Source organism: Bolinopsis microptera, chromosome 5 (assembly GCF_026151205.1).
Source record: "Bolinopsis microptera isolate Bmic1 chromosome 5, MBARI_Bmic_1.0, whole genome shotgun sequence".
NCBI lineage: Eukaryota > Metazoa > Ctenophora > Tentaculata > Lobata > Bolinopsidae > Bolinopsis > Bolinopsis microptera.
In genome coordinates, this window is record NC_087076.1 from 22,553,825 (window position 1) to 22,570,944 (window position 17,120).

A 17,120-nucleotide genomic window follows, 5' to 3' on the forward strand; every position below is an offset into this window, starting at 1 on the left:
GTCAATACCTCTGGTGGATTGATTAGTATTTGTTGTATTTATAGGTCTACTTCTTTGAATTTAAAGCAGAATAATATGTTATTATCTTGCATCAAGAACATATCTAGTGAAAAGAATGTTTTTGAAACCATTATCATTGGAGATTTTAACCTACCTAATGTATCTTGGGAAACTGGTAGTGTAAATAGTGGTATTTCTAGTAAGAATCAGGTTTTAATGATTCAACAAAAGTATATTGATTTATTTAACGACAGTGGTTTGACGTGGTACTTTACTAACGAAACAACCAGAAGACGGCTTGTGAAAGATACTCTCCAGGAGAGTCTTCTTGATCAGGTTTTGTATACAAATGATGCTCTTGTCAACGGTTGTAAGATCGTTTCTCCGCTTGGCAAAAGTGATCATGTTGGGATACTAGTCGAACTGGTTGTTTCGCCCAATACTAACAAAAGTCCCAAACAAAAGATTTTAAAGCCTATTTGGGGTAAGATTTCCTCAGAAGAGTTATTTAACTTTAGTATGAATAATATTGACTGGGATTATAGTTGTACAAATAATGTTCAAGATATGTGGGTTGAACTACATGGTAAATTGGAGTCTGTTGCTGCAGCTGTCCCAGCTGCTTCGGTTTATCTCGACAACAGACCTGTCAAGTTGCCATGGAGTACAACTTCACTTAAAAGAATGAGGAAGAACAAGGATAAAGCATGGGCTGAATTTGATATTAATCCTTCGGATATTAACTTTAGCTGTGCAAATAGCAAGCAGCATATTTTTGAGGTGGCAGAAATTAAAGCTAAAGTAAATTATGAAAAGAAGATTACATCTAATTTAAAACAGAATTGTAAATCTTTTTACTCGTATTTGCGTAATAAACGTCAAGTTAAGTCAAGTGTTGTTTCTTTAGATAGAGGAGATGGTACACGCACAGATAGTTCATCTGAGTCAGCTGAGGTACTTGCTAGTGCCTTTAGTTCTGTGTTTGTGCGTGAACCACCTGGCCCTCTTCCCCAAAATGAGAGTTATAACAAAGAGGTTATTGATGATATGGAAATTAGCAGTTCTGATATCAAGAAGCAGCTTTTAAAGCTTAATGTTTTTAAGAGTTCTGGTCCGGATGGCGTTCATCCAAAGTTGTTGAAATCCTTAGCATACGATGAAAAGTTTGTTGAAGCTGTAACTAAATTATTTATTAAGTGTTCAGAAACAGGAGTCCTGCCTGACATTTGGAAGACAGCATCTGTTGTAGCATTATTCAAAAAGGGTGTTAAATCTGATCCCTTAAATTATAGACCTGTCTCATTAACTTGTATTTTGTGCAAAGTGTATGAAAAGTTGGTGAGGGCACATTTATTAACATTTTTAGAAGAACGAATTTCAAAGCATCAGCATGGATTTGTGAAGGGTAAATCTTGTCTATCTAATCTCTTAGAGACATTTAATAATATTCTTGATATTTTAGACGAAGGTGCTCCTGTCGATCTTTTGTATTTTGACTTTAGTAAGGCCTTTGACACAGTCCCCCACTTTAGACTTCTATCTAAATTGGAGGGGTTTGGGGTCAAGGGAAAAGTTTTAGATGTTATAAAAGACTTTCTGACAGACAGAACCATGAGGGTTTGTGTAGAAGGACAATGGTCTGAGGTGAAACACGTGTTATCTGGTGTTCCCCAGGGGTCAGTATTGGGTCCTTTGCTATTTATTCTTTATATAAACGATTTACCTGACAATGTTAAAAATAAGATTAAATTATTTGCAGATGATCTCAAGTTAGTTTGTAATGCAGCTAACCATAGAAGTGTATCTGATGATATTTTAGAACTCGAAATTTGGGAGAGTATTTGGCACTTAAACTTCAATCCTGCCAAGTGTAAAGTAGTCCATATTAATCTGAATAATAATCCTAACTCGAATTATATTGTAAATGGAGTAGAACTAGAAGTATCTGCACAGGAAAAAGATTTGGGGGTTATTACCCATAGCTCCTTGCTTTGGAATGAACAGATAAAAGCATGTATTTCCCGATTGATCCCGATTGAAGCTTTCTATCATGAAGGCTCAACACCAACCTGACAATATTAACTGGCAGGACTTAAACTTCAACACTTTCCTATGAAAAGACCCCCATTTATATTTATATATTTTAGATTTTACACCTGTCACTCACATCATATATGCACCACAAAAGAAAAAAGATTCATTCAATCATTACATTATACACTCACTCCACCACACATGCACACAAAACATTAAAGCAGGTTACACGCGGGTGTAACGTTCACTTTATCCGAAGGGAAAAATAATACTTTACGTAACGCGCGATTTACGTCTTGGTAGCTAAATTATTCAAGTGCTATTTGTCAGAGCGACACAAATGCGCGCGCGAGCGCTTGCGCGGCTCACCTATCCAACACTCTTGTTTACATCGTATCAGGCAATGGTTCAGTTTAATTATGGTAAGGGCACAGCCTGTCAAAAACCCTTTTCGCATGATCCGTCGACACCGCCTGAAGGTGAATGCATAATAACGGATCATGAACGTACGGAATCAAACGTTAATAAGCTTGCAGCTTCCGATGAAAATGTATTCAACTTTGTGTCATGCTTGAATTGGTTTTGGACCTCTTCAATGCTTTTAATTTATTTATTATTGTTATTTGGTATTATGAGCTGATATGTATATATACATACGGTATCTAAAATTAAGCGTATAGCGAGCATATTTAACAATTTTTAAGCAATAATGTATTGCGAGCAGCTGTAACTTAAATATCGCATAAAAATCATATAATTATAACACAAAACTAAAATTTTATTGGAATCTAGGTTAAACTAAGATAAAATTAATATCAGCCCCTTCGCCACTCTCAGCAGTCAACCAGGGCTCATAAAAGCTTAACAGCGCCTGGGTCCGTTCACCAACTGTGCTAATGTGAGTGGCGGTGTGGTAAAACCCATTTTAACAGCGTGAATATTTATCAAATATAAGCGCGCTAGCTGCTAGCATACTTGTATCATTTAATTTTTAATCAAATTTATTCGGATATATATTTATTGATTATGTATTGAATTGGTGATAAATAATAAAATTGTCTTTTCTCAAAAAAAAAAATTGTCTTTTCTCTTTCTAAAGCAAATCGTATGATCTGCTGGATTGTAAGGAACTTAATTATTAGAGAAAAGGTTGTAATGATAGCTATTTATAAAGCTTTGATAAGACCTCATCTTGAGTATTGTGTCCAATTGTGGAATCCAGTTGCGGCTCATGGAAGTTGGGGGACTGTTTTGGAGCTAGAGAGCGTCCAGAGGCGGTTTACCCGTCTTATTGATGAGGTGGGTACTCTTCCATACAGCTGCAGACTGGATATCCTCAATTTGACAACGCTGGCAGAGCGGCGAATACGTGGGGACCTTATCGAAGCTTTTAAAGTAACTAGTGGTTTGACTGAATATGGATCGGGTTTGTTCAGAATGAGCAGATCTGGTCTTAATCTAGTTTCAACCAATAGGTGTAATAAGAGTGTAACTAAAGTTAAGAATCTCCAGTCTTCTTTTCTTCCGGAGCGAGTCATTCCTTACTGGAACAAACTCCCTTCAGATGTCAAGAACTGCTCGACAGTTTTAAGCTTTAAAGTTAGATTGGAAGGATTTAAAAAAGAAATGATTTCTAAAAACAGTGTAAATGATTTTTATTTTTGGAATGTTTCGAATGAAGTTTTAGGGAAAATTGAAGGACCCAGTTATTTAAGCAATAAGGAGACACATAATGAATATCTGTGGTTTCATCCTTTTGTGGCAAAGAAGCGTTTTATAAATCTTTATTCCACTGGGAAGTATTAATGAATTATTTATAGATAATGTATTAGATTTTATTTATTAATAAAATTGAATTTGATAAATTATTAATGTTGATGGAAAAATATATTTATTTGAATTATTTTTTTATTTAGTGCAATGATATTTTGTAGACACTTGTGATGATGTTATGTCATAATCTTTACTTACTTACTTACTTACTTACATTAATTACGGTTTCCCAATCACAGTTTTCCGACCATTCGGCTGAGTCAACTGAAAAGATATTACACGGATGCGCATGTGTAATTTTCTTTGAATTCAGTGGTTTCTTTAGCTAACTCCCTAGATTAAGTGATTCAAACACGGACCTCTTGCTCAGAAAACGGACGCTCTAACCATGAGGCCACCAATCCGAGATCTGATTAAAAATATTTAAAGGAAGGGCTATCGGACGTTTGTGCATCACTTACAACACAAAATTTCGTGGACACCGATTAAAATTTTTGTTTTAATCCTGATAAAGCCGAAATTTGACAAATTTTCATGCAGCGCTCGATTTTCAATTTTCAGAATAAAATTACAACAAATATTCGCGGCGCAACTTAAATTTTGATTTTTCGTGTATTTGTGAATAAAAACAATAATTCCAGATTATCGATACAAATTTGCTTCTTTTTAAATATATGACATCAAGTTAAAAAATAATGGCAAAAATATAATATTACAATGCTTATAAAACAAAACCAAACTTTAATATTGCTAAATAAAAATTGGGTTGCGCAACGCGCGTGCTAAAATATTTTGCAGTAAAACAAATTTAGTGAAACAAATTTAATGTCACAATAGTTTGGCTATTTGAACCCTCGGGCTATTTTAACGTATACGTCATTTTTCAATTGGTAGTTATTGTGCATGTTTTTTTCCAAGGCCGCAATTGATTATACAAGATTACGTGCATGGCATGGTCACGCGCACAATAACTTTCAACAAGTATCCACACTTTTTTTAATGCGATGGAAGTCGTGATTCACTCAGCCCGAATAAAAATTCGGCGGTATGACAAACTGTTGTCTGAGTGCAAGGAATACAAATTTGAATTTTGATCTATATGTAATATTTAGGCCCGTGGCCAGTTTTCATCAACAATATTTTGATTGCTCTAACCAGAGCCCTTTCGCTTGCAGTAGCGCGCGACCGCCGAAGGCGGCAAAGTTCTATTCTACTTGTGAAAGAAGCGCGTCACGCAGTACGCGTAGACACATGGCTATGTGAAATATTTTGATCTTTATTACAGATTATGCATATCATAGATAACCATAAACTTGGATTAAAAGTAATTTCAATTGACAGAAGCTGAAGGACGGCAGCTCAAAAGGCCCATGGTGCACCATCGGCAAGATCAAGGACTCGAGTGCCAATAATGGCTTTTCCGAACCCATTTTCCCCGATTAAGAGAACTCACCTTAAATTATTTTAATGCAGTCACTTAGATAAATTTATATCAGGACAATTCAATAAAGACACATACTCTGCCCACAATAAGGGGCCATAATTGTTTCAATTATGTAACTGTATAGAATTATTATTATTATGCACCAACGTTCTTCCCTTGCTACAAGGGGGTTTCATATCTGCCCCTTTCGATATAGAGGTTGTGGCAGCTGATACGAAACCTTGTCAAGCTTTTTCGAACATCAGGTATACATTGATATACCAAGGAAAGCCCCAGTGGCGTAACGAAAGGCCCTGCTGACCCCGCTGTGCAGGGGGGGGGGGGGGGGGGCGCCGTCTTAGGGGGCGCCAAATCGTCGTTTGAATGTGGGACAATTTCGATTACCGGCGTATTCTTTAAAATCACCTAATTTGTTCAATTTTAGGGAGGGGCACCAAAAGGGGAGGGGGCGCCAACAGGGGGGCGCTTTTTTCGGCAGGGGGGCGCCAACTGGCAACGTTACGCCACTGGAAAGCCCAGCATGATCTGCTTGTGAAATGCAGCACAGAGTAGTTCGTTTTCAGTGCTTTCAAGGTGACTATAATAATCTATTGCAAGTTTATATATTACTGAACTAACGTTTCGGTGTGTGCAAAAGCTTTCAGGCATGCGCATTCCTTGCCTTGTTAGTTACCTGTCCTTCTTAAACCAAACTGGCAGTCAAGGAGAAAAAGTCATACACCAAATGGGCATTATATTTTAATATTTGTTTTATTCTGAATATTTGTTTTATTCTGAATTGTTTTACATTCTGTAAAAATGTGCTAAAATTAAATTTCTTGTTTCATTGAAATTTCTTGTTTCATATTTTGTACCCCGGTTTTTAAAATGTGTACCATTTTTACAACATTTTATCTATTCAGTTAAACAAAAATTTCAGTTAAACAAAAATTTCAATTTTATGCCATTTATTACAGATTAAACAAGTTTACAATAAATCAATTTGATATTTAACGGAATCCTAATTCAATGTGCAGTATGGTTGTCACTCTTTAAATAGATTAGATATAGGTTGACGGGGCAAAGGAGTGTGCGTGCTGTTCGCTATTGCTCACACCAAACGGCAACCTAGTAAATGTTTTGTATGAACACCGGTCTCCATCACGACACAAAATTAGGATTGTAGAATTTATTGTATAACTATTAGTGCAGTGGAGGTAGCGGTGTGGTGCATTAATAGAGTGACAGCCTACTGATTTAGAGTTGTTTTTAAGTGAGCATAATGGGTGTATTTTTGGATCTAATGGCAACTTTAAAATTTGTTCTTTTAATCATTTATTAAATATCAGTTTAAAAATATATAAATCTGGAATCTGTTCACTCTGTGAACCAGTCCTATAAAAATTTCAAAAACCCTCCTAAATTAAATATTAAAAACGTCTCAGTAATGGAAATAGTCATACAATTAAGAAATTATCCAAATTCTTAATATCTACCTAAGAGAAAAATACCTACCTAAGTCAATTTCTACCTGTAATACACTAAATATTAGGTTAAATACATAGGTGGTGGAGTCAGCACACATTTACAAAAATCAAAATTGTTTAATAGGAGGAGCCTGTGGGCCGAGATCACTGGATTAAATTTGATGAAGGGGATTGTTTTCAAATGACAGCTGCATTATGTCATAATCGCTTGTGGTCCATGCCGAATCATTATAAGCATGTTGCAGCTTTAGAAGTGCCTTTTTCAGGCGACTTTTAGCAAGGCTAATCTTGTAGGAGTAGTCAAAGAGCTTAAGTATTGTATTGGTTTATTCATTTTTCAAGGGTGCCTTTCCTTATAGCTAGAACATTGCTCAAATTATCTGTATATTTTTCGAAACATTTGTATTCAAAAGTTGGTGAGTTACCTTAGTTTGTTTAATTATGGCGGTTTAAATTTGGTGGTTTTTCGGAAATTTCACCATATTTTTATTTTTATCCGCTACCGTATAATAAAACCTGCCTAGTCAATTTTTGGAGATCGACTGGGTATATGGCATGATAATTTTCGGAAAAACCACCATGTTTTTACCTGCCATTAATATATGAACTAAGGTAGGCAACAAAATAGCTTTTGTAGTCTAATGTTTACAGTATGTTTACGTTGATCTTGCCAGTGGCATGTTTTTTCAAGATTGTCCCAGATCCAAAAGACGATTTGGTGCACGCCCCTTCTAAGTTGTGTCAGCAGGGTCTTGTGTTACTGGTGGTCTTTGTGAATAATAGCATTTTAGTGAGATGACCTCCATGATGCAGACCAGATGAGTTGAGTTAACGAATTAAGCTACATTTGTAGCATAATTTGATCGCAGTGCTCACGGCCTGTACTGCGTGAACGACAGAAATATCTTTTAAATTATTTTGCTTCTGAAATTTTGGCTCTAGTAATTAAGAAATGTGACATGTAATTGTAAGTTAACAATTAAATAGATCCTGTGCGCGGCGCCTACAGCTGACCTACGAATTTCTGAACAATTTTAAATTGTGGCTGTGTGCGCGGCGTACTGTATATGTGTTTGAAATTGAAATTTGAATTTATTTATGAATATAACATTATGTATTGATTATTTGTGGTAAATAAAAATTTTTCTTTCCTAAAAAATTTTTCTTTCCTACTAATTTAAACCTACAGGGTGGGCCAAAAGTCAGTGTGCAAACGTTGGGTCTTATACCTCCGCCGTGTTTTATATTTGAGAGCTGTTGCTTTGCAAATGGCATACTGTACTTACTGGTTCGAGGATTCCGTCGTCAAAATTTGAAAATTCGAATATTTTAGACCACGCCCATTCAATATTAAAACACCTATATTGTTTTCTCTGAACATGCTGAACGCCTAATTTTTTCAGAGACGGTAGATTATCAAATGTTGCATATGATCTGAAAACATGAGGCAAAACGGATTAGAAATGACGAAGTTATCAAGCATTTTGTGTATCTCGTTAACAAAATTGACTGGGTGATTATGTGACACCGTGACACGACACCTTAATTGGGCACCCTTAACAATTCCCATAATGTTTAACGGGGTAGTTAACAGGGACGTTATCACGTGATTAGGTAAACCAATCACCTGATCACACGTAATGAATAAACTCGTTATGCTTCATATCTCGGTCATCTGAGAAGCTACAGTTCTAATTCTTTCAGGACAAACGTAATTCGAATGGCCAAACACAATTCAATAACATTTAGCTTGATCCGACTATCCAAACTATCAAATAAATGTGAAAATGAACCTCCATTTGAAAAAAATGAACGCGAATATTTTTCGAGTTGACAAATTCCTCGAACCAGTGGTGGTACTAAGTCATACCAGAAGGAAGTATTTCAATTGGGCACTCAGTGACTGAGCTATTAAGGCCAACGTTTGCACACTGACTTTTGGCCCACCCTGTATAATTAAACTTACTAATGAAAAGGATGGGAGGAGATGGTGGATCGATCCCCACAAGATGTGAACTTGTCAAGTTGAAGAAGGCTGCAGAGGTAAAGAATAAAGACCAGCATATGGTTGGAAAGTGGCAACATTGCGCACTGAGTGGTCAAACGTTAGCTAAACCAATCATGTCTTGCAGACTTGGGAGGTATGTCTAATTTTACACACACTTCAGTACAATCTTTATTAATATTCATTGAAACTATTGAAATTATTTAGTTGTTGAACGATAGTGTGTAGTTTCCTAAATGCACTAGATGACGTTTAACTTGGCTGAATCCACTGTGTAGCATTACCAAAGGTGTTCATCATATTTTTGAAATTTGTACCGTTCGTGTTTGAATCTCACAAATTGATAAATAATGTTTATTTCAATTTTGTTTTCAGGCTTTACAATAAGGAAGCAGTCATCGAAACCTTACTGGACAAGAGCATAAAATCTCACATCAAAAAATTAAGTGTAAGTTCAATTTGAATGATTGATTTTCTAATACATACTGATTACTGATACTCCGGATCAATGCACGTCTGTAACCTAGGCTAACAGTAAATCATGTTCTTTAGTAACATGTTGCTGTTTGTAAAAAAACAATAGCATCGTACATCTGACATATATTTGACCAGTTTTGTAGTTTTGTTACGTGTTGAAAAACAGAGCTCCCTTATCTCTGTTTAATCGGAAATTTTAACTGCCACTGCACTGCTACTGCACGGTGTTTGTACTTTACCTTTGAACATCTATACAAGTACAAATACACAATTGCAATGGAAAAGTCTGCTCATAACTCTGCAAAGAATCTTCTCGTCAACGGTTTATGTAAAGCTTGTTCGAATGATGAGGTTGTCAAAAGTACCGACATTGTACAGTGTTTTTGGTGTAAGGACAGTTTTCATGCTATCAACTGTGATGAAACTTGCAATGTCAGTGCGCCCACGGTTTTTACTGCTCACCTGTCTCATGCTGTGAACAACACTTCATCTTATGCTAAACGATTTGGTCGCTTTCTATTTATCTGTAATGATTGTAGTACTGCTGAGGAGGAAAAGAGGGCTGCTACTACCGTAGATCGGGTAGGATTGTTAGATAATAAAATAGATGCCATAAATTTGGAGTTCAGGGAAGAGATGTCTGAACTTAAAACCTTGCTGAAGGAACAACTGTCCCAGAAACCTGAGAGAGCTCAAGAGCGATCCTCAGATCAGGTTGATTTTATGAAACAATTTGCTGAACAGTTTTCATCTTTAAAAGAAGACCTCACGAAAAATATCAATGATGTTATTGACAATAAAGTAAACACTGTTGTAACAAAATCTGGTACTGTTTCTCATACAAAGGACGTTCTCTATTCCAGCTTGTTTACCGACTCAAACAGTTCCACACCATCTGCTCAACCACCACATGTTCCAATTGCTCCAACACGTACACAACCTTCATCACCCGAGATTCTAATTCTGTCCCCGAAAGAAGAACAATCGGTAAATGCTGCAACAATGACGAATGTGAAAAAATTTGCTACTGATAAATTAAAGAGCAGTCAAGTAGTATTTCTCAGATGTAATGAAAACAACAAGAAAGTTTCAATTGGCTTCCCTAATGCTGAAATTCGTGATAAGGCTACTTCACTTCTCAATGATGGAAATACCTTAGATTCGTATGGATATCAGTCTAAGAATGGCAACAAAATGCTGCCAAAAGTTACTATTTATGGTGTTTCTTCTGAAGTTCTTGACGATATAGACACTACAGCTGTAGGGAATGATGCCGATAAACTTAGGGATCTTGAAAAGAACCACTTAGTCGCCCAAATTGTGGAGAAAAACTCGTCCATCAAAGATTTGTATGAAGCAGGGCACACTATCAGTATTGTCTATCTCAATAAGATAAAACGTTTCACCAACGATAAGCAGGAACGCATAGAGCTCACTATTGGAATCAAACTATCACCATCTGTCTATAGAGTCCTCTTTAACCAACAACAAGGATCTCTCTATTTAGGTAGTCGCAGATACAAAGTAACTGATCGCTTCTACATCAAACAGTGTTATCATTGTCAAATGATTGGACACACTTCTGTTGACTGTAATGAAGTCAAAACAAATAAACATCCTACCTGCATGTACTGTATGGGAAGTCACCGGTCTTCAGCATGCCAATTTAAGCAGAAGAAGGACAAACATGCCTGTGCTCGATGTTTGGCTTCAACACACACTAATGATGCCGAGAATTCAAGAACACATAATGCGGCAGCTTACGATTGTCCTGTGTTGGTAAGAGAAACTAAACGTATTGCTGCTAACACTGATTTTATTTCAAAAAACGTAATGTGAAATTAGGTGCTAATCGACAGAAATCACAGCTTTCTATTGGTTGTTTCAACGCAAGGTCTCTATGCAACAAAACTTGTGGCGTACTAGAAATGCTTAAAGATAACTCGATTTCTATCTGTTGTATCACGGAAACTTGGCTAAAAACTAATGATCGGGCAAAGTTTGCCGAAATCCGTGATTTTGGGTTCGATATTATCAGTGCCCCTCGAAGAGGTAGGGGAGGTGGTGTTGGTTTTCTCTTCAACCCCAAAATGATATCGCCTGTACGCAATGATGTTACTAAATATTCATCTTTTGAAGTACTTGAATGTGTCATTAAAACTGCTGGTGAGATTATCAGGCTATGTGTAGTTTATCGCAGCACTCAGGCCAAAGCGAAATATGATGAAACAAAAATATCTAAGTTTATGGATGACTTTGATGGATACCTGGACAATCTTCTGCTTAAAACTGGATCTCCAATTATTTGTGGTGACTTTAATTTCCATGTTGAAGACCTGAACAATAATGTTGCCCAGAACTTTATTGCTCTTTGTGAGAGCAAAGGCTTCCTTCAGCATGTCGACTCTCCTACTCACATCTCCGGCGGGACACTGGACTTGTTATTTACTCTAGGCTGTGTAAGTGACTCATTGTCTGTAACAGATATGATGGTAGAGACAAGCACTGGAACCAGCTCTGATCACTATCTAGTAAGTTTTCAGGTCCCAGTCACATTCGATCTTCATAAAGCTCGTACATATGAAGAAAAAGATGTCAGAGAGCTAAGCAAAATTGACATCGATAAGTTCAGGGAAGATCTGTTTTGTTCAGAGCTTAACCTTTCTGAATATCAATCCTTAGACGAGACTGTGAACCTTTATCAAAATGTCCTTGAACAGGTGCTAGACAAACATGCCCCACTTATTACGAAACGATTTACTGCTGAAAAGTCTGATTTTTGGGATAATAAATGTCAAATTGCTGTCAGAAAGAGGAGAAGGGCAAAACGAAAAGCCAAAAAGTATCCAGAGAATGATGAGTTTAAAACTACTCATTTTGAAAAATGTGTTGACGCAGAAATCACTATCAATCGAGCTAGGGATGGCTACTATGATAAACAGCTCAGTTCTTGCAAAGGAGACTCGAAAGGGACCTATAAAGTCATAAATAAACTTTTAGATAAGGAATATGGCTCCAACAAATTGCCAAATGGTGAAGATATCGAAGTGGCTGCCAAACTCAAGACTTTCTTCGATCAAAAAGTAAAGACCATTTACTCTAATATTGAGAAGGAAATTCAAAACACTTCCCTAAACGGTCAAGGTACCAAGGACTCTACGTCGATAGATAATGCAAAGTGTAGACTTAATCAGTTTAAGGAAGTCTCATTATCAGACCTTGAAACCTTAATTAAGAGTCTTCCCAATAAATCAAGCGTACTAGATGTCATACCAATGTGGCTCTTCAAGAACTGCTTACCCGAGCTTCTCCCAATCATCCATTACATCGTGAATGAATCACTAAGAGTCGGAAAGTTTCCATCTGCCCTAAAAGAAGCATCTATTAGGCCTGGACTCAAGAAACCTACCTTAGATGTTGATGAGCTGAAAAACTATCGACCGATTAGTAATCTAACTTATCTGTCCAAAATACTAGAAAAAGTAGTTCATTGCCAATTAAATGAATATGCTGATGTCAACAACCTGTTTTCCCCATATCAATCAGGCTATAGAAAATTCCATAGTTGTGAAACTGCAGTTACCAAAATACATAATGATATTCTAATGATGATTGACAGCAAATCGAATGTTGTGCTTCTACTCTTAGATCTATCAGCTGCTTTCGACACCATAAACCATAACCTCCTTCTTACGAAACTCAAGAATGCGTATGGTATTACAGAACTAGCACTCAGCTGGTTACAATGTTACCTTAATAATCGCACATTCAAGGTTAAAGTAAAAAAAGCCACATCTTCTGAAGGCTATCTGGATATTGGTGTACCTCAAGGATCCATTTTAGGACCACTACTGTTCATATTGTATACCAGAGATCTTGAAGAAATTGTCACAAAATATGGTTTCTCGATACATTTGTATGCAGATGACACACAGGTGTACTTTACTTTTGATGTTCACAGTTCTAATCCTGATTTAACAGCTGTGAAAAATTGCTTTCTGGAGATAAAGCAATGGATGACAGTTAACTTCCTAAAACTGAATGATGAAAAAACAGAGTTCATTGATATAGGACCATATGTCAGCCCAATCCAGACAATGGATTTAGGAGACCTCTCAATCTGCCCTGTTAGCAAGGCCAAGAACCTGGGATTCCTTTTCGATCACCAAATGAATCTGGACTCTCAAATAAATGCTGTCTCCAAAGTATGTTATTTGAATCAAAGGGACTTAGCAAGAATCGGTTCGAAGCTTTCCCATGACCTAAAAGTTCAGCTAGTTCACTCCAATATCCTCTGTTTCATAGACTACTGCAACTCAGTCTATTATGGACTAACAGAAAAGAATCTTCATAAGCTACAAAAGATACAGAACAATGCTGCTAGATTTATCTTTGGTCTTTACGGAAAAAAGATACGTGAACCTATCATGCCTTACCTCAAAAAGCTCCACTTTCTGCCTGTTCGGTTCAGAATTAAGTTCAAAATATCACTTCTGGTCTTCAAGTGTCTTAATAACATAGCCCCTCAGTACTTACAAGGACACGTCAATCTAAGGGAAGTACGAAGACAAAGTTCCAGACTAGATGATGACTTTTATTTGTTGAAAGTTCCTCCTGCTCCTCATTTCAGACGAACAGATGCTGCATTTATGTTTTGTGGACCAAAAATTTGGAATAAACTACCCTACTCAGTGAGATCATTATCATCTGTAGAATGTTTTAAAAATGCCCTAAAGACGTTTTATTTCCAACTAGCTTTTGATAATATTTCTAATATTTGTCCATAATGTCTGAACTGATATGAAAGTGCATAATTTTGGTAACTTCATACAAATATTTGTTCATAAAATCTGAACTGTTTAAAAAGTCCATAATCTTGCTATTTCAACACTAAGTCTCGCTTGAATGACTTTAATGTACATCTTTGTTGGGTATATTTTAATGTCGAAGCGTGTAATAAATGTTAGAATTTATTTATTATATTTATTTATTATTTATTTATTTATATACTATCAATCATTATAAATTCTAATCAATAATTCCACCCTTCAAGCTTTTTTGCTCTGCTTTATTATATCATATTATATATATTGCAGGATGTTGTTGAACTTAAGCTGACTGACAACGCAGTGTATAACAGTGAAATAAAGGCTGACTTGTACATTGACCACTATTCAGCTCCTTTCGTGTGTCCTGTCATTGGGCTGGAAATGAGTGGTAGATACAGGTAATAAATACAACAATAGTATATATAACATGTAGATACAGGTAATTTAAAAAAAAATCGATATTAACTTTCAAAATGTTACACAAATACATGGCCGAATGACCTTGATAAGTGACTGAGTGTAAACAAAATTAGGGACGCCGAAACACCATTTGACCAGTTAACTGGTCATAGCAATTACATCGGGCCTTACATGCACCTATGAGTGGTAGATACAGGTAATAAACACACAACAATAGTATACATAACACATGCCCATTGTCCATGCTTATTGGTTCATTTGTCTGAGATGTCTTCTGTACTGAACTTAATCCCAGTTAAATTGTTATCACCCACAACCCCACACTTCTCTGCTGAACTTAATCCCAGTTAAATTGTTATCACCCACAACCCCACACTTCTCTGCTGAACTTAATCCCAGTTAAATTGTTATCACCCACAACCCCACACTTCTCTACTGAACTTAATCCCAGTTAAATTGTTATCACCCACAACCCCACACTTCTGTACTGAACTTAATCCCAGTTAAATTGTTATCACCCACAACCCCACACTTCTCTACTGAACTCAATACCAGCTATATTGTTATCTCCCACAACCCCACACTTCTCTACTGAACTCAATACCAGTTATATTGTTATCACCCACAACCCCACACTTCTCTACTGAACTCAATACCAGCTATATTGTTATCACCCACAACCCCACACTTCTGTACTGAACTTAATCCCAGTTAAATTGTTATCACCCACAACCCCACACTTCTCTACTGAACTTAATCCCAGTTAAATTGTTATCACCCACAACCCCACACTTCTCTACTGAACTCAATACCAGTTATATTGTTATCTCCCACAACCCCACACTTCTCTACTGAACTCAATACCAGCTATATTGTTATCACCCACAACCCCACACTTCTCTACTGAACTCAATACCAGCTATATTGTTATCTCCCACAACCCCACACTTCTCTACTGAACTCAATACCAGCTATATTGTTATCACCCACAACCCCACACTTCTCTACTGAACTCAATACCAGTTATATTGTTATCTCCCACAACCCCACACTTCTCTACTGAACTCAATACCAGCTATATTGTTATCACCCACAACCCCACACTTCTCTACTGAACTCAATACCAGCTATATTGTTATCACCCACAACCCCACACTTCTCTACTGATCTCAATACCAGTTAAATTGTTATCTCCCACAACCCCACACTTCTCTACTGAACTCAATACCAGTTATATTGTTATCACCCACAACCCCACACTTCTCTACTGAACTCAATACCAGCTATATTGTTATCTCCCACAACCCCACACTTCTCTACTGAACTCAATACCAGCTATATTGTTATCTCCCACAACCCCACACTTCTCTACTGAACTCAATACCAGCTAAATTGTTATCCCCCACAACCCCACACTTCTCTACTGAACTCAATACCAGCTATATTGTTATCTCCCACAACCCCACACTTCTCTACTGAACTCAATACCAGCTATATTGTTATCTCCCACAACCCCACACTTCTCTACTGAACTCAATACCAGCTATATTGTTATCACCCACAACCCCACACTTCTCTACTGAACTCAATACCAGCTATATTGTTATCTCCCACAACCCCACACTTCTCTACTGAACTCAATCCCAGTTAAATTGTTATCTCCCACAACCCCACACTTCTCTACTGAACTCAATACCAGTTAAATTGTTATTACCCACAACCCCACACTTCTCTACTGAACTCAATACCAGTTAAATTGTTATCTCCCACAACCCCACACTTCTCTACTGAACTCAATCCCAGTTAAATTGTTATCTCCCACAACCCCACACTTCTCTACTGAACTTAATCCCAGTTAAATTGTTATCTCCCACAACCCCACACTTCTCTACTGAACTCAATCCCAGTTAAATTGTTATCTCCCACAACCCCACACTTCTCTACTGAACTCAATACCAGTTAAATTGTTATTACCCACAACCCCACACTTCTCTACTGAACTCAATACCAGTTAAATTGTTATCTCCCACAACCCCACACTTCTCTACTGAACTCAATCCCAGTTAAATTGTTATCTCCCACAACCCCACACTTCTCTACTGAACTTAATCCCAGTTAAATTGTTATCTCCCACAACCCCACACTTCTCTACTGAACTCAATACCAGCTATATTGTTATCCCCCACAACCCCACACTTCTCTACTGAACTCAATACCAGCTATATTGTTATCTCCCACAACCCCACACTTCTCTACTGAACTTAATACCAGCTATATTGTTATCACCCACAACCCCACACTTCTCTGCTGAACTCAATACCAGCTATATTGTTATCTCCCACAACCCCACACTTCTCTACTGAACTCAATACCAGCTATATTGTTATCACCCACAACCCCACACTTCTCTACTGAACTCAATACCAGCTATATTGTTATTACCCACAACCCCACACTTCTCTACTGAACTCAATACCAGCTATATTGTTATCTCCCACAACCCCACACTTCTCTACTGAACTCAATACCAGTTAAATTGTTATCACCCACAACCCCACACTTCTCTACTGAACTCAATACCAGCTATATTGTTATCACCCATAACCCCACACTTCTCTACTGAACTCAATACCAGTTAAATTGTTATCACCCACAACCCCACACTTCTCTAC

General features: G+C 37.1%; 2 protein-coding genes across 3 annotated transcripts in view; one reads left to right on the forward strand and one right to left on the reverse strand.

Moving 5' to 3' along the window:
- LOC134815553 (cytoplasmic FMR1-interacting protein 2-like) overlaps positions 1 to 17,120 on the reverse strand; it is a 123,754-nt gene that overhangs the window by 39,387 nt on the left and 67,247 nt on the right. The gene's annotated exons all lie outside the window — the stretch shown is intronic.
- LOC134815229 (replication termination factor 2-like) overlaps positions 8,695 to 17,120 on the forward strand; it is a 41,788-nt gene continuing 33,362 nt past the window's right edge. For both annotated transcript variants that reach the window (XM_063823745.1, XM_063823744.1), the window contains exons 1-3: positions 8,695 to 8,858; positions 9,098 to 9,170; positions 14,296 to 14,426. In XM_063823745.1, the coding sequence (XP_063679815.1) occupies positions 8,695 to 8,858; positions 9,098 to 9,170; positions 14,296 to 14,426 (368 nt within the window). The remainder of the gene's footprint in view (positions 8,859 to 9,097; positions 9,171 to 14,295; positions 14,427 to 17,120) is intronic.